General features: G+C 39.6%; 1 protein-coding gene across 3 annotated transcripts in view; it reads left to right on the forward strand.

Annotated features, from left to right (window-relative positions):
• Positions 1 to 23,802, forward strand: part of LOC143737120 (diacylglycerol kinase delta) — an 81,500-nt gene that overhangs the window by 31,899 nt on the left and 25,799 nt on the right. For 2 of the 3 annotated variants that reach the window (XM_077228089.1, XM_077228091.1), the window contains exons 3-9: positions 19,503 to 19,613; positions 19,721 to 19,801; positions 19,919 to 20,023; positions 22,344 to 22,476; positions 22,748 to 22,854; positions 22,934 to 23,059; positions 23,329 to 23,431. In XM_077228089.1, coding sequence (XP_077084204.1) covers positions 19,503 to 19,613; positions 19,721 to 19,801; positions 19,919 to 20,023; positions 22,344 to 22,476; positions 22,748 to 22,854; positions 22,934 to 23,059; positions 23,329 to 23,431 — 766 coding nt within the window. Of the gene's footprint in view, positions 1 to 6,243; positions 6,506 to 19,502; positions 19,614 to 19,720; positions 19,802 to 19,918; positions 20,024 to 22,343; positions 22,477 to 22,747; positions 22,855 to 22,933; positions 23,060 to 23,328; positions 23,432 to 23,802 lie in introns of those variants that run through there. The other variant, XM_077228090.1, reaches the window with a different exon arrangement.

Below are 23,802 nucleotides of genomic sequence, written 5' to 3' on the forward strand. Positions count from 1 at the left end.
AAAATAGAAAACAGTTACTTTAAATTGTAATAATATTGTAGAATATTACTGTTTTTAGTGTATTTTTTGATAAAATCAATTTAAACCTGCAAATAAACGTAGATAAAAGTTTTAGGATTTTGAAAAAAAATACAAAGAAACGTGACTAAATGAATAAGAAATATTTAAGATTCTGCACTATTTCTAGGTCCCTAATCAAAAAAGTACATTTTTGACATTAATCATGTTCTTGCTTCCAAACTCGTGGAGTTCATGCAGTGCTGCTGTAAGGTATAGAGTAAAAGTCCTTGCATACTGAGTCCGAAATTTTCATATGCGTTTTTTCGTATTTGTCATTCGGTACATGTAGCTCTGAATTGTCAAAACACCTCTTAAAGGGGAGGTTCAGGATTTTGGACATCAGACCTCATTTCCAAGTTAGCCTGGGTGTTATTTATCAGTGGAGACAGTTTTAAAAAATTCTCATCCACTCCTTCCAGTTGCATAGTTCGTCGGTGTTTGGCTAGCGCGAGTCAGCGGTATCTGCTAGCCTGCCATTAAGAACAGTTTTACCCACTCCACAATACACCAAAAGCAAATAAATTATAACGCCAGACTATCGATGTGAATGTCTATGGGACAGAGTGAGAGAGTCACAATTAGCTTGCTGATCAATGAAAGGCCTGATCCATTAATGAGCTGCTGGGACTGTCTGTTGGTCACAATATGGCTTCCTAGAGGAGAGGGAGAGATCACAGGATGCTGTGAAATATCACAGTCTGGACGCACACTATTTGAATATGTGTGTTATCGTTTCCACTGTCGTGATGTCAGTGGTGGTGCCAGTTCTCTGGGTTCGCTCTATTACATAAAGTACACTGCCGTTCACAATATTACTGTTTTTACTGTATTTTTGATCAAATAATTACAGCCTTGGTGAGCATATTAAAAGAGAAAACATACAAATCTGACCAACCGCAAACTTTTGGACGGTAGTGTAATGTTGGATTTGCTTTGAAATAAGAGTGAATAGAGGAAAGCATGCACAATACAATCCATATTAACAATAGCTATACAGTAAATACTTACCTAACTACGCCACATCAATAGGTAGCAAAGACTCATCTTAAGTGTAGATGTTGTCTGTACCACTCTCTTTGAGCTGTGTAAAGATGCTGAATTAAATGACTTTGGATGTTAATTCTCAAAACTAAAGTCAGTAGACCAGATCTGAGAAAGGTCCTCAGATCCCCAGCCAAGTGCTGGCTTTGGCACCGGCACGATTATGGTGGAAAAGGGATATGTGTGTGTGTGTGTGATCAGCCTACAGGCCCCTGAAGAACCCAGTCATTATAAACCTAATTCATAATGCATGTTGACTTTAAAAGGATGTCATTTGAATGTTTGGAAAGTTTCTGTTCTCTTCACTTATCTAGAGAGATTTATCTTTATAGAGATCATGCTCTGTGATTGATTAATTCAGCAGAAAATATTTTGCTGCCGGAGGAAGCCGAGCGCTGCCAGTAAAGAGAAGAACTGCTGACGAGACACACACAGAGCACACACACATGCTGAAATATAATAACATTCACTTATGAACGCAGTCAGGAGAGGAGACGAAACAGGTGTACAGCTGCGACCTGCGCACACAGAACAGGTGCTGGGTCAGGTGTGTGTGTGTGTGTGTGTGTGTGTGTGTGTGTGTGTGTGTGTGTGTGTGTGTGTGTGTGTGTGTGTGTGTGTGTGTGTGTGTGTGTGTGTGTGTGTGTGTGTGTGTGTGTGTGTGTGTGTGTGTGTGTCTGTGTGTGTCTCTCACTGGAAAGGTTAAGTGGAATGTTAGTCTACAGCGCGCTCTCTCTCTCTCCTCTCTCTCTCTCTCTCTCTCTCTCCTCTCTCTCTCTCTCTCTCTCTCTCTCCTCTCTCTCTCTCTCTCTCTCTCTCCTCTCTCTCTCTCTCTCTCCTCTCTCTCTCTCTCTCTCCTCTCTCTCTCTCTCTCTCTCTCTCTCTCTCTCTCTCTCTCTCTCTCCTCTCTCTCTCTCTCTCTCTCTCTCTCCTCTCTCTCTCTCTCTCTCTCTCTCTCTCTCTTTCTCTGGTGTGTGTGAGTGTGCACTAACATTCACAACAGCTGTATGTGGTTTCACTGGTTTGTAATCTATCTTTCCCACTGGACTCACTGTGTTCAGTGTGTTTATGTGTTAGGGATTTACTAAGACTTAATTAGGCTTGTTGTGTTTTATAGTTTCCCTTTCAAGACGATTTTTGTGATTGTTGATCTGGCATCGCTGCCAACAACAACACATGCACACATACACAGTGGAACTGTTAAAGAGATCTACAACCACACGCAATACTTCACTCTTTTCTTCGTCTCTTTATCCATCTTTGCAGGGCTGGCATTATATTATCAGCTATCTGTTATGTTAATATACAAAATTGTAAACAAAGATTGTCAAAGATTATATGAACTATGTTAACTTAATATTCATTTATTTACAAACAAATACAAAACAAAAAGTGAATTCAGTTGGATTGAATTAAATAGAATGGAACTGAATCAAACCAAATTCAACTGTATACAGGGGGTCCATTTTGGGTTGTTAGGTTAAAGTCAGCATGAAATGAAAATGCACCCTATTCATATATTTTATATTATATATCTTATTGTAAATGATTAATCTAAGTATACAGTATGATTATTTTCATTACTTTTTTGGACCTTGTGATTTTTAATCAAAATGTCAAAATTTTTTGAAGAAACGTCAGTCTCTCTGGTGACATATGCTGGACTTCTTCAGTCATTTAGTCTGATTAAACCGTGCCCCTTTCTTACAATCGACTGCAAGCTTGCATTCATTTTTGATGGAAAAAAAAAGGATAACCGATGAAAAGAACACCTATTTTTTTTCCTTTTTCAATTATCTGTTTCACTCGTTTGTATGTCACAATACATAAGAAAAGATTGCGTCTTTAAGCAATTAACCAATTACGCTATAACCACATGGCAAAAATCTTCTCCATTGAAACCCACTGTAAAATACTTAAGTATTTTGACCAAATTAAATGTAAACATTAAAATATGAATTGCAAAACGTTTATTATAATATATTTTTGGAGTGCCTCTTAACATTCAAATTTACAAAATATTTATTTAGAATTGTGTGATTTCGCTCTCTGCTACAAGGCCTTTTAATAGAACCGTCAGTCACATGGCATATTTGCATGCTATAATTTTAGGTTTAGTTTTTTTTTAAACTTTTTTAAATAGTTTATTTTTATTCTTTTATTGACAGTATTTCAACCATTTAAACCTGTGCGTGTGTTGTGGAGCAGCCATATTCATCACATGGGTAATGATGTGGTCTGGAGCTTGTGTGAGGGCTGGAATGTTGTTTGTGGAGGGACAATGGGCTCTTTAGTGGAACACTGCCGCAGCAATGGCTGGGGATTCTTCCCGTGGAGATGGCACAAGCGGCAGAGCACTCAGGGTTGAGGAGGATGTCGTGACTGAGCGCAGCGTTTGCGTGTATGTCATGAGGGAGCAGCAGTGACAGGACTTCAATCAAAAGGCCTTTGTTCAGTCCAGCCAGCGCTCATGACACGGGCAGCAGGTGTTCACTCTGTAGGTGTTGTCACATCTGTGGGACGTCTCAATCCCTTTCTTTCTCAGCCTCAGCCTCCATTCACACTGTGTATGTGTGGTGCATACTTGTGTTTCTCTAGTCATAATCTGTTCTCTTTCTTTTAGCCTTACTGATGTTTTTATTCATAGTATTGATTGTTAATCTGGGATTATTCCTTATGTTCATTAATGTCTGGTTGAACTTTATTTATTTTTTGTACATAATATTTTATATGATCATTTCTGACACCTTATTTTATAATTTACATATTTGTATATGTAATATATATAATATATTGTATAGTTTAAGGGTTAATAAATAGTTAAATTAGTTTTTAACTATTAAATATTTTTTCATACAAAAAAATAAGTACAAGGCATGAATGAATACAATGTATTTATATTATTTTGTATTTTATTTTACTTCAATTATATATATATATATATATACATCAATTTTGTATGTAAGTATTATCATAGTTATATTTATTTATTACATATTCTATTTATATATCATATATACTTTTTTACATTTTTATAATTATTAATGCCTTGTAATTGTATTTTATTTTATTTACATAATATTTTAGATTATAAATACAGAAACTTATTTTATTTTTATATTCAAATTTGTTATTGTTCCTGTCACTGCTTTTATTGTGTGAATAGATTTTTTACTTCATTGTCTCTCTCTCTCTCTCAGTCCCAGATTTGTGGCGTATGCTGGAAGCAGTCGTCAGTAATTCTGTTAGAGATTAGAGCGATCACCAACAGCAGCCGTGTGTGTGTGTGTGTGTGTGTGTGTGTGTGTGTGTGTGTGTGTGTGTGTGTGTGTGTGTGTGTGTGTGTGTGTGTGTGTGTGTGTGTGTGTGTGTGTGTGTGTGTGTGTGTGTGTTTGTGTGCGTGTGTGTGTGTGTTTATATCATATGTTCTAATTTCCCAAAGTGGCTTCAACTTCCTCTTCTAATTTGAATCATAATAGTACACTAAAATAATCTACATTTAGAACCAGTCATGTTTAATCAGTCAATACGGAGGAGAATTTCTGCAGGGAATCGTGTTGACTCTGATGCAGACACTAAATCTGACGCCGGGTTCATTAGGTTTAATGTTGGCAGTGGGCTCTGTCTCTCCATAGTCCGTACACAGATTAGCTGGCTCAGCTCCATATGTTGTGTGATTATGCCAATCCCCCTGCGTTTGTATCGCTCTTTCGCAGGAAGTGACATAGCATTTCATTTACTCTCCAGCAGCAGGTCCCCTTCAGCCCAGCATGTCGATGTGGGAATTTGTGTTGATTTACAGTGTGTATGGCCTGGTGGCCCTTCAGATCGTCCGTCTACTCGCCAACTGGGGGTTGCTATGACAACCCTAAATGCCATCATAATATCACAGACCACCATGTAACATCAGCTGTGAAAATCCATGTTTCACATGTGAAATTACGTCTGTGTGAATGTTGTGTTTGGATATGTTGATGTGTGTGTGTGTGTGTGTGTGTGTGTGTGATAAGCACACACTTTAGTGTTTTTGGGCTCAACAGAGACAGTAACAGACCTTTACAAATAACTGCAGTACTGCTTTAGCTCCAGCAACTACCGCCCTCTAGTGTCTTCACTTTTAACTGTAACCCACAAATGCTGTCATTCATCTTATTCTCATAAACAGAGCCATAAGGGATGATGTCTTCCTTCATTCAGCCTTGCACTGTAGTCAGGAGATGTTTTTTTCTCATTGCCAGGCTGTAAAACAGAAGACACATCAAGACAGGGAGGTTTAGAGCGACAGTAATATGTGAACTGAAGATATAGAGAATGGGTGGAGGTATGGACAAATTCTCTCTCTCTGTCTATCAGTCTTTGCTGTCAAAGAGATGAGCATATCGTATTGATCATTACAGTGTCTCCTTGTCCAGCACTCACGAGAGAATCACATTACAGCCTACTCTTCATGCTTATTTCTGGCTGTATTTTCGTCTTTTTCCGCCGCTCACCAAATGCATCTTGCTCAGCTTTTCCACATCCCACTTGTTTCTGTAACAGACACTATAGGTATGTTCCACAGTCAAGATTCTTAAATATTTTTTAAATGTTCCACTTAGCATGTTGGTTTGCTTTGGAACTGACTAGCGTACATCAGATGAGAATTTGGAAAATATTTATTTAGGTTTCTTTGACATATCAACTTTGTCTCAGATGTTTCTCAGATGTAGAACATTTTTACGCTAATGTATATGTAGAAAGTTCAAAAGAACAGCATGTATCTGAAATAGAAACCTTTTGTAACACACTACCATTCAAAAGTTTGGGGTCAGTAAGATTTTTATTTTTGGGGGGAAATAAATTAATACTTTTATTCAGCAAGGGGTCAAAAGTGATCAATCGATCAAAAGTGACAGTAAAAACATTTATAACGTTAAATTTTTCTGTCCTGATCCAATAGGAACATCTGTCTTGACCTATAGGTGCTTGGGATTTTCAGTAATTCTGTGTATAAAGACGCTTACCAAACCTGTTTATCTAGTTCTAAATATAGACCTTTACACACCTCTGTGTGTTTTCATTCTCAGAGGGTAGGTCCAGGCGTAATAGGATGGGCGGTCTTATCACTTCACCTGTAAGAGGAAGTTATTTTTCAGAAGAAGGCGTGTCTTTCAGGTGCAGCACAAAGGAAGTCAGTGTGTTACTGTGTGAAAGTGTGTGTACATGTCGATGGCTGAAGGGACCCATCATGCCCAGGTTGTGTCCAGGCAGTGTGTGTTGCTTTGCTCCACTCTTGTTCGGCTGTGATGGGGGTGGGCAGGGAGATGCCAACCGCTTGAGAGAGGAAGACTTTTTGGAAACCACCTCCAGCAGTTCAGTTAAAACAACAGAAGGACAGACAATCAGCAATAGCATCTTGTCAGAGGTTTGGATAGGCTACTTCTTATATCACTGTGTAGTTTTCTCTAGAGTGAGCACTGCAAACTATGTTTGTGTGATGTTATTTAAAGTGATTATGTGATTTATTTGATTGTGAGGCTCATCCCGGGCTCATCCGTAAATGATCTCTTCCTGTCACACCAGTTGACTCATGATTGGCTTTGTGCATTCATATGTGTATTGGATTAGATTTATGAAACATGATGCAGGGTGTGTGTGTGTGTGTGTGTGTGTGTGTGTGTGTGTGTGTGTGTGTGTGTGTGTGTGTGTGTGTGTGTGTGTGTGTGTGTGTGTGTGTGTGTGTGTGTGTGTGTGCGCGTGCGCGTGTGTGTGTGCATCATAAGGTTTATCTGGGCTAGCAGGACATGCTTGTTTGTGCTGATCTGATTACCACAGCATTAATGCTAAGCCTATAATGAATGACAGAATTGGACAGTCTGGACAGTTAAAGACACATGCATAAAGTTTTGTTTATGTAATCAAATGTATGTACTGTATGAATATAGCCATGAATGCATGGGGAAATGACTAATTTAAATCCATGCATCAAGTAAAGTGGTTCTCAACCAGGGAGCCAGGGCCCAATAGGGGACCTCAGAAAACTTCCAAAGGGGCCTCAAGATGACTTAAAAATTATATAAAATAAGACAAAACAAGCATGAAAATAAGCTAAAACATCTAATCAAGATATTTCTTATTATTTGATTATTTTTATAACAAATATACATATTTCTAAATATGGCAAACTCTAAAATATTTTACTAAGTAGAAAGTGAGTTGTGGCCTTAAAGTCAAAAAGGTTGAAGCTTTTATCCAAAGTGACTGACAATAGAGGAACATAAGCAATTTGTCTCAGAGCCATCAATATTCAGTGTACAATGCCAGGTTATTCATAATTGTTTCACTTAGATTGAAATTTTAATAAATGGAGGGCTTTGGCTTAAGTCTTTTCTGATTTATTCTCCTGAGACAAAAGTTTTGTTCAGATTGAACTAGTTTGGTCAGTTTAATGTCTGTGTTTTTCTCACACAACCTCTGGAAAAATAAGTCCAGACACGAATGTATATGATTGCAATTTGTTTGCAATGCTTCTCTTTTATTTTTGCCTTTGTTGAATACAAAGCACCTCCATTATCTTTTTGCAAGCTTTTTGAGTACGATAACATTTGAGTGCTGTTCAAATGTAAAAATGAATCCAGAAGAAGAGTCCAATCACAGCCCGGGTCATACCTGATTTGATCCTCACCTTAATTAATTCCTTTTCTAATTATATACATAATGTACATGAGATCACGGACATCCTAGGTTAATCAATGTAACTGAAACATTTGTTTGGAAGAATAATCCCCTTTTAATAGTGCTAAAGATCTTGGTAATCTTACATGTGTCTCCTGTATGGAAGAAATCTCAGTAATGTCACAAACTCTGCTGGGATTTGCTATTATCCCAAAAATGGATGTCAAACCTTTCTTATCAGATTCTTCCAAGACCAGATTATGTGAGCTATGCTAACCACATTTATTTGATAGCTCTGTACTCATACTGAATGTTAATAATTAGATCATTTTTGTTTCATTATCCCCTTAAGGTATTTTAGGAGCAACTTCCGAGACCAACTGACAAAATGAAATAAGCTATGAATAAGTAAGAATGACCACGTGGAGCAGCCTCCAAAACAAAATAAATTAACCATTTATTGTTTATTGAAATAAAGTTTAAATATAAAACTTAAAAAAATTAGAAATGTCACCTTGGCAACTGACAAAATAATTCAAGTTGAAGTAGTAAAGTTACTCAAACTAAAACTGACATAAAACAATGAATTAGCATTTCTATGTACTGGAACATATCTGACTCCTGACAAGATTAATGAGATATCTTTGAAAGCCTGTTGATGGAGAGATCAGCATGAACACTAATGTTCTGTGGCAATGGGTTATGTAGGATTAGCTCTCTCATCTCCGCTGATTCGGTCACCAGCCAAAACCCCGCATGCTATCGACCGATGCATGTTCTTGTGTGTCCTGACAGTCTATAAATTGGATCAAACTCATGTCTACAGTACATATCTCTCAAACACCACTCCCTCCTGAGGTCTGAAACGCACCCTGATATGGCAGCTCATTCAGATTAAAAAGCATTCATTTTTAGCATCTAACAAACACTAATATCTAAAGCAGCATGCAGGCTGACGTGGTTGCAACATTAGATGCTCTCTAGGGTGTGTGGGGTACTTCTACTGTGTCACTTGACCATTTTACCATTCAAAGAACTCTGGCTTTTATGCTCCTCCGTCTCTTTTGGCTATCTTCCTCCCGTTTAGAACTTTTAGAATGCATTTCTTTCTCCTTTTCTCTTTCTGTCTGTCTCCCATAAGCTCATATGATACAATGATGCTCTGGTTTTTAGAACAGCTTTTTTAGGTCAATTAAAGTTTTAATTAAGGTAGCCTATTTTTAACTATGTATTCAAGATTTAGGTGAACTCAAATATAATAGTTTAGATTTGGACATTGCAAAGCCCATATCAGTGAATGTGGAGGGCTGTTGTGCGTGTCTATGGGTACAGCCCTTCATAACATATGCACATTCATCATAGTGATATAGTGTGTTACATGATGTATTTGTTCATCATTTAGTAAAACTAATTTGCTAAAATACATGTGAATTGTATGTGTGCAGCAGTTTCCATTAGCACGCTGCATGTGTAGGATCTGACAGTGTAACTGAATGAGTCTTGGCTTCTTCAGGGTGACACCTCGGAGGTATAAATTCTCAGGCTGTGTGATTTAGTATCTAATTAGATCACACATGCACATACACACTCAGAGTATGTACTGCAGGGGCTGTAATCAGTTCATTAGGTTAATTACTAGCTGTGAAAGGGACTCGTGGTCTCTGTGGGCGCTTTGGGTAATTGGTCTGGCTCTAACTCAACTTTAACCAGACTGTGCCATCTCACCCTGACTGGCTCATTGGACACACATGCATACAGAGCCTGGAATCAAAGATACTTCACATTAGTCCGATCTGATGTTAAGGACTGTCCTTTTTTACTGTAAATGATGCAATCTGATCTGTTTGTACAATATGTGTGGTCAATATCCGGTACATCAGCATCAGTTGCTCTAGTGATGATGTAAGCGCCAGCGCAATGTCAAGAGGCTTACTCATGTGACAACTGAGAGCAGCTGCCAGTGAGGATGGAAAAATTGAAATTTTTGCCTCTGCTCCTAATATGAACTCACTATGCACATGAGAGAACATGACAGAGGCATTGTTGACTTCCATGCACAAGTTTTCCATTTGACAAAAGTGTAAGTGAATATGAATGTATTCAGACACTGCTCCAGACAATATTGAGCAGTTTGTGTAATGTTACATAAATGCCATACAAGCCTTCTGTGGAGAGCCAAACAAAATGTATTACTTGAAATACAATCTGACCTTTCAGACTGACTGAGACATATTCAGAAAAAAATCTGATTGGATTTCAAACTGTAGGCCTATATGACTGTGATTTTAAAAATCTGATTTCATTTGGTTCTCTGCTACTGACAGATGAGTCAGATCTGTCCAAATACATCTGGTTCTGTCTGAACAAAGCTTTAAGGATCTCAGCATCAGCCTAGTTCTGTAATTATTTATGAAATGTCTAGAAGGAGGAAAATATTATGTTTTATATCTGAATCAACCAGGGATTTCTTAAGGGAAAAAACAGTCTGGGTTTTTAATGATTAGGATCTGTGTATTTGACCAGGCTTGGCTGAACAAAGAAAGTGCCTTCATTAATTTTGAATTAATTATAATTTTTTCTTCAATGTTTCTGAGTTGTGCAGCTTATTGCCCTGCATGCTGTTAGTGCTGCTCAATGTTTGGCCACATCTTTGGAACGCTGATCGTTTGAATTACATATTTGTTTGCTGACAGCTCATTGGTGTTTCCATGGCAACTGAGAGATAAGGGTGATTGGCTGAAATTGGGGGGATTTTCAGGTGATTGTATTCAGCCATTCTATAACACATACAAGCAGTGTTATTTTTTTTTATTAAGGTAAGTATAGGTCAGTAAGGTCAGCTTATATATATGTATATTGATTTACTTATTTTAAGCATTTGGCAGTAGGTCAAATCTCATTTACTCTCTGGTTGATTTCTTCTAAAGGGACACTTAATTAAGATTCCCTGCATTTGATTTTATTTACCTCTCGAATGGACAAAATAATCTTTTTTTTTTGGTGTACAAATTTGTTAATGAAGCTTTTATTTTTCGGGGATTCAATATTTCAAGGACCAGGCTATGCTTTCTTTTTCATTTTCTCCCATTGCTCCCTTACATATTTGGTGGAATGATCTTTCTTTCTCTCTCTTTCACTATCACAAATTGCTTATTTGTTCAACTGTGTTGTAGTCACATTATGAGTATAATGACACATGATTGTCCTAATAGCTGTTACAGCTTTGACTTAAAAAGCCACTCAGACCCACTTTAACAGCAATTCAGAGGTCAGAAGATGACAGTTTTTTTAGATGGAGTCTTTCAATAATATTTCTTAAGAAAAAGCCATAGTTTAGAAAAAAGTAGGTTAATTTTACAGAGCAGAGAAAACCTGAACTGAATTGAATTATTAGTATTCATTCCACACCACAAGAAATTGCTCTTTCATTGAAAATGTGGGTGGAACAGAAACAAAATGAAACAAAAGATTCTCCACCTGGTCCTCCTCCGGGGGAGGGAGAGGTGTGGACACTATCTTCCGGAGAGCAATTTTCTCCATCGCTGGGTCGCCCGTCTCAGGGCCGTTTGCCCTTACGCTTACGGGGGCCTGGACGGGCTGGGCGCTTCTCTTGCGGCCGGCCACCGTCTGCCTGGGTGGAGGCTGCTGCTTAGGCTGAGCAGGGCGGAAGTGGCCGCAGGGTGGCATCCTCTGCAACAAGCAGGCAGAGGCGCCGCCAATGACTGGGTGGAGGCAGCAGCTGGTTGTCGGGGCAGGATGTGCTTAATTGCCTCCGTCTGCTTCTGTGCTGTAGAAAACTGCTGGGCAAAGTTTTCCACAGCATCGCCGAAGAAGCCGGCCTGGCAGACAGGGGCGTTGACAGGGGACTCAGGGACGCCACCAAGCCTTCCCACACACCCTCTGCCCCACCCTGGAACAAGGTAAGTGTGGGACAACACACTCCGCTTCGGGCCGCCTCAGTGCCTCCCGAGCCGAGTCCCTGTGTTCCACCTCACTGCCCCACCCAGGGTACGTCTGTGGTCCAGTCGGTCCTGCTTTCACAGTGTCTGGGAGCCTGGCTATCGCTTCCCAGCCCGTCTCGCTGGCTCATCCTTACCATCAGACTTGGCTATGTGATTCAGTTCGCTCGGTGCCCTCCCAAGTGCAGGGGCATCGCAACTTCGCACAGAGGTGAAGTGGATGCCCCTGTCTTGTGGGCAGAGATCGATGTCCTACTGGTGACACCGTTATGAAGACAGGGTTCTATAGCCCCTACTTTATTGTACCCAAGAAAGGCAGTGGGTTACGGCCTATCTTGGACCTGCGAACCTTGAAGTATGGAGTTGGACTTGGTCAACCAGACAGTGGGACTCACAGAGGAACGCGTCCGGTCAGTGTTGAACTTCTTGAGTACAATCAAGAGCAGGACAGCGGTCCAACTGAAACTTTTTCAGAGGCTCCTCGGGATATGGCATCCGCTGCTTGGATTGCAGTAACGCTGCTTGGATTGCTTCATATGAGACTTTAACACTGGCTTCACGGCCAAGTCCTGAGATGGGCATGGCAGAGTGGCACGTACCAAGTGCATGTCACCCCGCACTGCCTCTAAACCTTCAGCCCGTGGTCGGACCCTTCGTTTCTATGGGCAGGTGTTCCTCTAGGACAAGTGTCCAGGAATGCTGTGGTCTTCACAGATGCCTCTGCTACCTGCTGGGGGGCCACGTACAATGGGCATGTAGTTTCAGGTCTGTGGACTGGGCCTCAACTGCATTGGCACATCAATTGCCTCGAGTTGTTGACAGTACACCTTGCACTGGGCCACCTCAGACTATATGGCACCCGCGTCCAGACCTCTGTAAACTCCATTTCTGGTCCGTGGATGGGACGTGGAGTTTCTAGGTGACCTACCCCAGGCGGTGCTAGACATCATCACTTCTGCTAGAGCCCCCTCAACTAGGCGCCTTGATGCTCTGAAGTGGAACCTGTTCGTTGAAAATGGTGTTCTTCCCACCAGGAAGACCCCCGAAGATGTCCAATCAGAGTTGTGCTTTCTTTCCTGCAAGATGGGTTGGAGCGAAAGGCTGTCTCCCTCCAGCCTCAAAGTGTATGTTGCCGCTATTGCCGCACATCACAGTGCAGTTGAAGGTAAGTCATTGGGAAAGCATGACCTGATCGTTAGGTTCCTGAGGGGAGCAAGGAGACTAAATCCTCCTCGTCCCCTTTATACCCTCTTGGGACCTGTCTCTGGTGCTCAGCGCACAGCAGAGACCTCCCTTTGAACCATTCCTGTCAGTGGAGTTAACGCTCTGGGGTCTAAGGGACCTGGAGGTGTTCTGACATGCTCTGACATTTGTGCTTTTTTCAATTGCTTATAAACATATTAATGGCAAAGTTGTCATTACACTCTATTTAGCACAAGCACGGCTACCATAATATGTGAGCAACATGTATGTACATGTTTGTATTTTTGAGAGAATATTGTTATGCACGGTTATTGTAAAAACTAAAACTTAAAGTTTCTGAAATAAGGCCACAAAACACAGTTTTGTTTAAGTTTTAAGACGTGCTCAAAAAAAAGCTCACTGTGACGAAGAGCCAGAAAGCACATCCTGTTTATTTTCTTTATTTTACAGAAGCACAATGTTTTATTTCGATTGTAATTGGACAAATAAAAAAGTAGACATATAACAGTAAATTTTTTCATATTTCTTAAGTCTGTATGACCAAAAATGACAGAGTATTTTAGGTCTATTTTGCTGCTATGTGAAAAAAATAGAGCAAAACGCGCCGGCGCGTTTTCAGACCCCAGAGGGTTAAAGATCCTGCCACTTAAAACAGTGCTCCTGACTGCTCTGGCTTCCAGAGGGTAGGGGACCTGCAAGCATTTTTGGTCAACGAATCGTTCCTAGAATTTGGGCCGGCCAACTCTCACCTTGTCCTGAGACCCCGGCTTGGATATGTGCCCAAGGTTCATACCACTCCCTTCAGGGACCAGGTAGTGAACCTGCAAGCGCTGCCTTCGGAGGAGGCAGACCCAGTCCTGGCTTTTCTCTGTCCCTTCCGCTCCTTGCAGTTTTACATGGACAGAACGCAAAGCTTTAGGACCTCAGATCAACTCTTTGTCTGTTACGGAGGCCAGCAGAAGGGAAAGGCTGTCTCGAAGCAGAGGATGGCCCACTGGATGGCCAACTTACGAAGTCCAAGGCGTGCCTTGCCCGTTCAGGTTGCGAGCACACTCAACTAGAAGTGTTGCTTCCTCCTGGGCGCTGACTCAAGGCCCCTCCCTGACAGATATATGTAGAGCTCCGGGCTCGGAGACACCTAACACGTTTGCTAGATTCTATTGCCTCGGTGTAGAGCCGGTATCATCCCGTATACTCAACCCCATTGGCCAGTAGCGCGAGGGACCCGTTCTTAGTGTCGGCTTGCAACGCCACTCCCACCCCATGGGCCGGATATGTGCGTCTAAAAATTACAACAAAATATCTGAGTTACTTGTAAATAAGTAATGCAACTTACTTTGTTTTCCCCTTTATAAATTAACACCTCTCCTGTACCCATGTTGAGAGAAATCGGAAGTAAGTGCAGAGACGTTATGTGCACTGTGTAAAGGTAAGCATGCATTTACTCATCTCACTTACAGAAAAACAGATTAATTATTCCTCAAAAATATTAATAAAAACAGTGAAATGCAAACTCAGAATATTACGCAAACCTGCTATAGGTAAATATGTTACAATATACATAGATAATTTCTGTATTTAATCTCACTTTATTTACCAATGTCTTTGCTCCTGACCTTCAATGATCCAATTTAACCATACTAATAGGCAAAGATTACTGTAGATAAACATCACATTTGTGTTTAATTTTTGTTTTGTTTTTATGTTTTTATTGCTGAAGTAAGAGTGTTGACCTTTGGGCCTGTCCAAATACCCACACTTGCGGTCTTAGCACTTGACCACATGTCTACTTGCATCATATATTTCTTGTATTTGCCTCAAGTGTTCAAGTGGGTGTGAAGACCGCAAACGTGTTTAGAACTTTTGATTACCTGAAGCTTATTTATTTCACTTTTGGTGTGAAAGGGCCTTTACATTTGCCAAAAATAGAACTTTTGTTTTTTGTTATTTAAAAACAAACAAGCAAGCCCAGCTCAGGTAAGGAAAACGTAACGCAAAAGTAATGTAACACATTACTTTCCTTAAAAAGTAACTAAGTGATACAATTAGTTACTTTTTTAGGGAGTAATATGCATTACTAATGCCAAAAAACATCTTTCATTAGCCATTTATTCTGACTAAATCAATGTTTTGCCAGACAAAAACATTTACAGTTACCTGATCCCAATTAAAACAGTTTTTTCCTGTTTACTGCAAGTAGTTAAAATAGTGATGTGATGAGCCACCTCATTTACTATTAAAAAAAAAGTGGGAAAACTCACCTTTATTTATGTAGCGCTTTATACAATACAAATTGTTTCAAAACAGCTTTACAGTGGTAACAGGAAAATTATTCAATGATGCAAACAGAGTTCATTTTGGCTGTACAGCAGCTCTAAAAGAAAATTGTGTCATTGTTCAGCTGAAGTCAGTTCAGTGTTCCGATGTAAAGATCATCAATTATTAAATTAGTTAATTTCATCTATAAAGCTGATCTGTGGAAAAAAGTGATGTCATCATTCAGTTCAGTTCTCATCCAATAGTATCAGTGCAGTCAAATTAAATATTAAGTGACCCCAACAAAGCAAGCCAGTGGCAAGGAACCCAAACTCCATCAGGTAATTTCCAAATCAGGCATTCGTTATTACGACGTCACACATTCAAGGAAACACAACATGGAAGTCAACTACACAAAATAAAATGATTATGCTTTATCTATATATACTGTATGTATGTATATTATAGATCAGTGTTTCAATTCAATTCAATTCAATTCAATATGTTCCTGCCAATTGAACATCACAACTCAGGAAGTACCCATGAAGTAAAAATGGCAGCATCCAGTCTGTGTACTTCTGGGCTCCATACACTAGCCATTGAGATAAATGGGAATGCTGATGGATAGCTCACCCGGTTTTATAACTCCTTGGATCTAATCAGCTTTGCTGTAAGGAATCGTGGGATTTGTAGTTTTAGCTCTATGTAGGGCATTGCAGAGGCACTGTGCCCTTCAGATGAGAGAGAGGACAAAAGAGGAGGATAAAAAGGAGAAATGAGAAGAGAATGACAGCAAACAGAGAAGGGAATTAACAGGGAGAGCCAAAATGACGCAAGAAAGAAGAGAGAAAGGAGAAATATAAGAGCAGGGTGAATACAGAAACTGAGAATTTGAGAGGAACTAAAAGAGAGAGAGAGAGAAAGAGACAGAGAGAGAGAGAGAGAGAGAGAGAGAGAGAGGAGGAGGATTAGGAGAGGGAGAAGGAAGAGGTAGAGATTAAACAAAAATAGCAATCATTGTGACGGAGATTCCTCTGAGTCACCATCTGACATTACTTTGTGTGTGTGTGTGTGTGTGTGTGTGTGTGTGTGTGTGTGTGTGTGTGTGTGTGTGTGTGTGTGTGTGTGTGTGTGTGTGTGTGTGTGTGTGTGTGTGTGTGTGTGTGTGTGTGTGTGTGTGTGTGTGTGCTTGCACACTGTGATGGATCAAAGATGTTCTCATTTTTGTATGAATGTGGAACCAGCTCTGTTCTGAAAGGATGGAGTGAGTGATGTCTGGGTCTGATGTTTGTCTTGCTGTGCAGGGACACTTCACTGGCAGATATCCTCAAGTTTAGTCTCTCACACACCCTTATTTGTTTTCGTCATATTACATACAACCCTCTTTTTATGTATTTTCTGTGACTTTTATTGTTTTTAAATTTTTGACCTTATTATATTTTTTTGAATATTTTTAGTTTGTTTTTGTTTCCATATTGTATTTGTTTTTAGTTTTTACTGTCCTTGAACATTTGGTTCCCACAAAAATAGCAAAACCTGACCCATATACATATATGCATGCATACATAATGAGAACATACATGTATGTTATTTTTATATTAATCTAAATATAATAACTTTTGACTCAACTAATCACTAAATCTAATTCTCCAAGAAAACATTATTTAATTTATTCTATCAAAGAGAGTTTTAACAGATTTAACTATCTTCTGAGGGCAATTCACATATATTTATGAGCCCTGCTGGGAGTCACTGGGAGAAAATGAGACACCTGTTGAGAGGGATGTAGAGAGTATAATCACCTGCAAAAGTGACTCAGAGGTACTGAATGTGGCTCAAATCCTCACATGTGACATAACATTTAAAATTCTGACCTGAGACATTTTGGGGCAGATTTACTAAACAGGGGAAGTTAGATTGAGGGTCCAAAACAGCGCAGATGGGAGTGGAAAGTTCTGCGTGTGATCTACTGACGACGCACAAATTAAAGAACACAGATGCAGTCAGATCATTTCCATAATGACCTATACAAGCCTCAAAAATAACTGTGTCTACGCCTTTTCAGCACTAATTTTTCAATGCGTGTTTTTAGTAAATCCTGAGTAGTTTTTTAACCCCAAAAGAGGGTATGCGCTGGCACAAGCTGTTAGTAAATCTGGCCCTTAATATGTAAAGCTGTGTATCTGATTAAGTATCAGCACTCATGATGAAATGTTAAATGCAGTTTTTTACATGTTAATGCTAAAAGTTTGTCTATTTTCAAATGATAAGAAATTGTATTATATTGCTAGGGGTTTTCCAGTTAAAGACACAGAACCAGATATGATGAATGAAGACCCGGAGTCAGAAATATAATAAATGAAAGAAAAGATTTACTGAAGATAGTTTCATCAGCAGAAGTCAGCTTCAAGACTCACACAGGAGTTCGTAGGCAACCCCGCTTACATTTACAAAGATCACAGCAGTTATACCCTACACCAAGGTCTAAGCTTCAGGTTGAATGATTCTCATTGGCTAAGAAATAGATAAATATTGTCATTTTCCAAACATATACAGATAGACTGACGCATATCTTCATCGATTATGTAGCCGATTCCAAATTCACCCCTTCAATATTATATTGTGTAACATTTCAGGGTAATTTCTTTAATGTATTATGGTCCCTTTAGGAGAGTGTGAAAATATAGCCAGAGAGGTAACAGATACACTTTCTTTACCATTAGACTAGAATTATTGTCACTGTGAATTCACTCCCTTCATGTGTACGTCATTATGAATCTTAGCAGATTACCTAGCTAGGTTACTCACTTTGATTTCCTTAATGATTAGCAACAGCACTCTCACTCTCCTTGTTTTCAGTGTGACAGCCACGAAAGACAGATATAAAGCATATGCCACGTTTCTGTCCCATCAGCCTGTCTCACTGCTGAGCTGCTGGAGGTGTTCTGTCACGATACACTCATGAAATCCACATCTCACGTCATCAGAGTGCACAGAATATGCCCCTAACGTGTTTAGACAAGGACAAACTACCTTGTAATTTGATTTTACTGTTTAAGTGGAAGTGCAGCTGTATTTGATGACTTCTAGAAAGTCTTTTAGCTGCTCTGCCCTTCAGACCAGATTGAAGTGTCAAGGTTTATGATGAAAGTCAGCGATGAATTGAACACCTGATCATGTTTTGGAGGCCCATTGTGAACTTTATGGAAATGTTGCAGCCCCTCCTTCAGTGTTGTTGGCACTTTAATCAGGAATTTCGCTAGGTGACAGATCAGGTTTTTTAAATGCTTTACCGTAAACCAATGTTTCTTATAAACAATTAAGCACGGAAGGAGAAACTGGTTTTGACTAAACTGTTGTTATGGTAAATAAGATAGTTCATAGATAGTTTTAATGTGTCAATAAACATGCAAGTCCACACAAGTGTTTCCCCTAAAGTCATTGACAATGTGTGTAACAATCTGTTATTATAGTGTAGTGATAAGTAGAAATCTCTGCAGATTTCCACAGAATTCAAATATCTATCGATGACAAAGCTATTAAACTGATAGTTCACCCAAAAATAAAAAAATTCTGTCAACATTTACTCACCCTCAAGTTTCAAATCTGTATGTATTTCTTTCTTCTGCTGAACACAACAGAAGATGTTTAGAAGAATAAGGTTAACCAAACACTTCCATAGTATTTTCATCAACTGTTTGGTAACCTATGTTCTTTGAAAATATCTTCTTTTGAGTTCAGCAGAAGACATAGATTCATACAGATTTGGAACTTGGGGGTGAGTAAATGATGACAGAATTTTCATTTTTGGGTGAACTATCCTTTTAGCCAAACCATGCATGTTTGTTTTAATACATATTCTTTCTAATTTTATACTCTTGTCTATCAATAAGAGTATAAAGCTCTGTTCAATACATTTTATCATGTTTAAAACCAGAAACAGCAGAAAAAAGTCCCAACAATTCCATCTGGGCCTGGAGATAAGCCATTGTTATTGAAGTAGATCTACAGGATTGCTAATGCAAGTTGGAGCCGCGGGGGTTTGTGTGTGTTCATTTCTTATTATGATTTAGTATAACAAACTGAAAACTGAATTTCATGCACATGCAAAAGAAGCAATTTATGAACACCAGTAAATCCACTGGGCTGTGAAGCAGTTTCTAAAAATAGCCAGTTCTAACATGGCATGAAAATGTTTCATTATAAAAAATGTGGCAGTAGGGATACATGAATGGAACACTTATAAAAACAAATCAAATCGTTGTATTTGCAATAACTGTCTTGTACACGTTTTTAATTTATTTTCTCTTTCTCTGCATTGTTTTGTAGAAGAGTGTAAAGGAGGGTATTCTACTCAAACAGACCAGCTCTTTTCAGAGATGGAAGAGGAGATATTTCAAACTGCGAGGCAGGACTCTCTACTATGCCAAAGATTCAAAGGTAAAAGCATGGCCCCTCTGGGGTAGATTGAACCTCAGTTGGTGCTGAATATAGGTCCTTGTTTCAGTGTTTGTTGGTGACAAAAACATCCTACTTTATTGTTGTAGTCTCTCATATTTGATGAGGTCGACCTCTCAGATGCCAGTGTGGCTGAGACCAGCACCAAGAACATCAACAACAGTTTCACAGTAAGCAAAACCTCTTTTCAATGGCTTTATTTAAACCTTGTGAACCATTTTTAAATATGCCTATGCTTTTGTAGGTATCTCAATCATTTTTCTCAATGATCTCTCGTTCTCTCCCAGGTTATTACTCCATTCCGTAAGCTGATGTTGTGTGCGGAGAGCAGGAAGGAGATGGAAGACTGGATCAGTGCTTTGAAGTCTGTACAGAAATGGGAGACTTATGAGGTCAGTGTCTGAACCTTCACCTTTAAACCCCTCCAAAATCATTCAAAGCTTCAGTTAATGTGCATTGATGCTCATAATGGCAGTTAAATGTTCCTTCACATGGATTTATCTTCCCTCTTTGTTAAGTGATTGTGGCGAACAGGACGGCCGAGGGACGTGAGAGAACGGCGCGTTCCTCCCTCTTCCCGGGTTTCGGCATCAGTGTAGCAATTTTCAGGGAAGACGGAGGCGGGAACCGGCGAACAATCAAAATACTTTATTAAAATAAAACAAACAAACCAAAAATAAATTCCGCCAGCAGCCCCTCGCGGACGACTGCTGGCTACCCAAAATAAAATACAAATACAAAAACCAAACACAACTAAAACACAGGCCTGTTCCTCTCTCGATCATCAACGTCGTCGCTCCTCCTTTATGCTTCCGCTCCTCCGTGAGAGATGCGAGACCGGTGTGCTTCACAGGTGTTGCTCATTAGCAATCGCATCACCTGTTCGCCTGTCCTGTTCGCCACAGTGATCAATAAATGAAAGACACAGGAGTAACTAATATAATTGTAATTGTGTTTAGGTGAAATATTGATGTAAAGTAGTTAGTGTGTCAATCCATGTGACTTTTAAATCTTTAGAGCTTTTCGTGAGCCAAAGTTTTAAAAAAAAGAACTCCTAACAGATCACAGGCTAGTCTTTGTCTATTACAGTAGCTTGTTGTATTTTTACCCTATATCAGTGGTTCTTACTGTAGCCTTTTTTACTCCTCAATGCTCACAATTTCTACCCAATAAAATATTTTAGAGATTGACATAATATAAATTGCCCATTGCGTTTTAAAATTTTATTACATTACTTCTGAATTTACTTCGATAATTTAAATTTAAACCATTATGGCCATGTTCAGACAGCAACAGAACACTGTCAGTCCTTTTACGGGATCAGTTATTTACGGGAGTGACAACAAGTATTCTATAACCGAACTCACACCTGTAAATATTCAGGACTCACAACAGCATTCTCGGAAAACCCGCACTGTGTGAATGCAACCTGATTGGACCACTAGTTGTCTTACATTTACATTTACATTTAGTCATTTAGCAGACGCTTTTATCCAAAGCGACTTACATCTGAGGACTAAAGCAAGCGAGTCATCGTGAAGAGGGAAGAACAACGCAAGAAGTGCTCAAAATACAAAGTTCAGGCATTGCTCAGAGTAGCAAAAGACAGACACAGGAAGATTTAAAAGGGAAGGAAAGATTTAAAGGAGAATCATTTATTTATTTATTTTTTATGTTAAGTATTCACGGAAGAGATGAGTTTTCAGTTGTCTGTTGAATGATGTCAGGGTTTCTGCATTAAGGATGAGGGTGGAGAGATCATTCCACCAGCATGGAACCGTGAATGAGAATGTTCTGGAGAGTGATTTAGTGCCTCGCTGTGATGGCACCACGAGCCGTCGCTCCTTGGCCGATCGTAGGCTTCTGGTAGGGACGTAGACTTGCAGTAGGGAGTGAAAGTAGGACGGAGCTGAGTCTGTGGTAGATCTGTAAGCAAGCGTCAAAGCTTTGAATTTTATGCGAGCAGCGAGTGGTAGCCAATGCAGTGAGAAGAACAGAGGAGTGACGTGAGCCCTTTTGGGCTCGTTGAAGACAAGGCGAGCTGCAGCATTCTGGATCATTTGTAGTGGTTTAGTAACACATGATGGAAGTCCAGCCAGAAGAGCATTGCAGTAATCAAGCCTAGAAATAACCAGGGCCTGGCCTCTTTCACATCATACAGTGCGAGAGAGCCGCTCTGCGTTGCACAAAGGCGTGTCTACTATTTGTTGTGGGTTTTTGTGTGTGCTTTAGATCCAGTCACTGTCCTCCACCAGAGCGCTCCTGTCAGCTTTGTGCTCTACGCGTGACTCAAAAGCTCTGGTTTCCACATAGATATAAAAGCTGCTGTCGGTTAATGAAGATATGATGGACGAACTTGGGGCTCGATTGGACTCTTGTCATGTCAAAAGTGATAATACTTTTCAGTTTTATGGATGTCGCTATCTTTGATATTACTTTGGTCACTGTTGCTATTATTACTGGTAAGAGAACAATGGATTGACTCCCGTTGCACGTTCATACAGACCGTATTCGAGACGCTACTGTAAGTTGTTGTTTGAACGGGACATTTCGAAACTGACACCTGTAAGTAAATCCCAAAAACTGTCTCTCTGAATGTAGCTTATAAGTCATCTTGAAGCCCTATGGTTGAGAATCCCTGCAGATCTTATTATTTGGATATGTATTGATTTATAATGATTTATAATGTTGACATGATTTTTATGATGACAGGCCAGTCAGTTTAACATGGAGCACTTCTCCGGGATGCATAACTGGTACGCCTGCTCTCACGCCCGGCCCACCTTTTGCAACGTGTGTCGAGAAGCTCTGCCGGGGGTCACCTCTCATGGTCTTTCTTGTGAAGGTAAACATAAACACAAAGCTTTTTCCCCCATGTTTCCCATATTTGTTTTTTTCCTCTCTCTCTCTCATTCATTATGAACAGTTTGTTTGGATCTTACCTTTTGGTGCCATTTACCTTTTCATGCGTTGTTTATTCTGCTCGTAGAACGAACAATGACGTTGTTTGTTTAGTGTGTGATCATTGACTCATGAATACGAACATTGCCTTCAGCCTTTTATCACATTCTAGTGATAACCTGTTTAATGTCATCTTTTCTCTGTGTGTGTGTTAGTGTGTAAATTCAAAGCCCACAAGCGCTGTGCCGTACGATCCACAAATAACTGTAAGTGGACCACTCTGGCGTCCATAGGAAATGACATCATTGAGGATGAGGATGGGGTAAGTGAATCTTTTAAATTCTACATGCATATGGTCTTAGTGGTAATCTGTACCTAAATTAGCATGTTTGTGTATTCAGGTGTCAATGCCTCACCAGTGGTTGGAGGGAAACCTGCCGGTTAGTGCTAAGTGTGTGGTGTGTGATCGAAACTGTGGCAGCGTCCGCCGACTACAGGACTGGCGGTGCCTCTGGTGCAAAGCCATCGTACGTCACCTTCCTGCCCACTCTGTAAAACCGATCACAGTGCTGTACAGTATATCACACACACCCACAATATTGCATCACACCCACTTCACTCTGTAAACATAAAAACTAGAAATACCACATAAACAGTTTACAGGAAAGTCTATGACATTATACTTATACAGGTGTGTAACTTGTGTAACCAGTGTGTCTCCATCTGTTACACTGATGGATGTTAGCTGTCTGTGAGTAGCCAATAATGTATGTCTCTGTACATTCCATCTGTGTAGGTGCATAATAGCTGTAAGGAGCAGTTGGGAAAGGTTTGTCCTCTGGGTCAGTGTAAGGTCTCCATCATTCCACCCACTGCACTCAACAGCATCGACTCTGACGGTAAGGGTTGCCCTGGCAACTGCATCAGCTTAGCTGTCTCCATAACACTTGTATACATTGTCATATGTTTTTTGTTGCGAATGACATTATTTAGATCAAGTTTAATTATCACTGTGCCAGTTAAAAATACCAATGAATAAAATGTTATTTCATTACTTAATATATATTTACACTACCATTCAAAGGTTCGAGGTCAGTACGATTTCTCTCTCTGTTTTCGAAAGAAATTATTACTTTAATCTGCAAAAATGAAAATATTTTTCAAATAAATGCTGTTCTTTTTAAAGGGACAATGTGTAGTTTTTTAGGTATTTTATTATGTAAAATCTATATTTTTATTCATAAATATGTCCTCAATGGTGTACAAATAC

The sequence above is a fragment of the Siphateles boraxobius genome, unplaced genomic scaffold, assembly GCF_051911475.1.
Source record: "Siphateles boraxobius isolate OS27281-9 unplaced genomic scaffold, OSU_SipBor_1 130, whole genome shotgun sequence".
Lineage (NCBI taxonomy): Eukaryota > Metazoa > Chordata > Actinopteri > Cypriniformes > Leuciscidae > Siphateles > Siphateles boraxobius.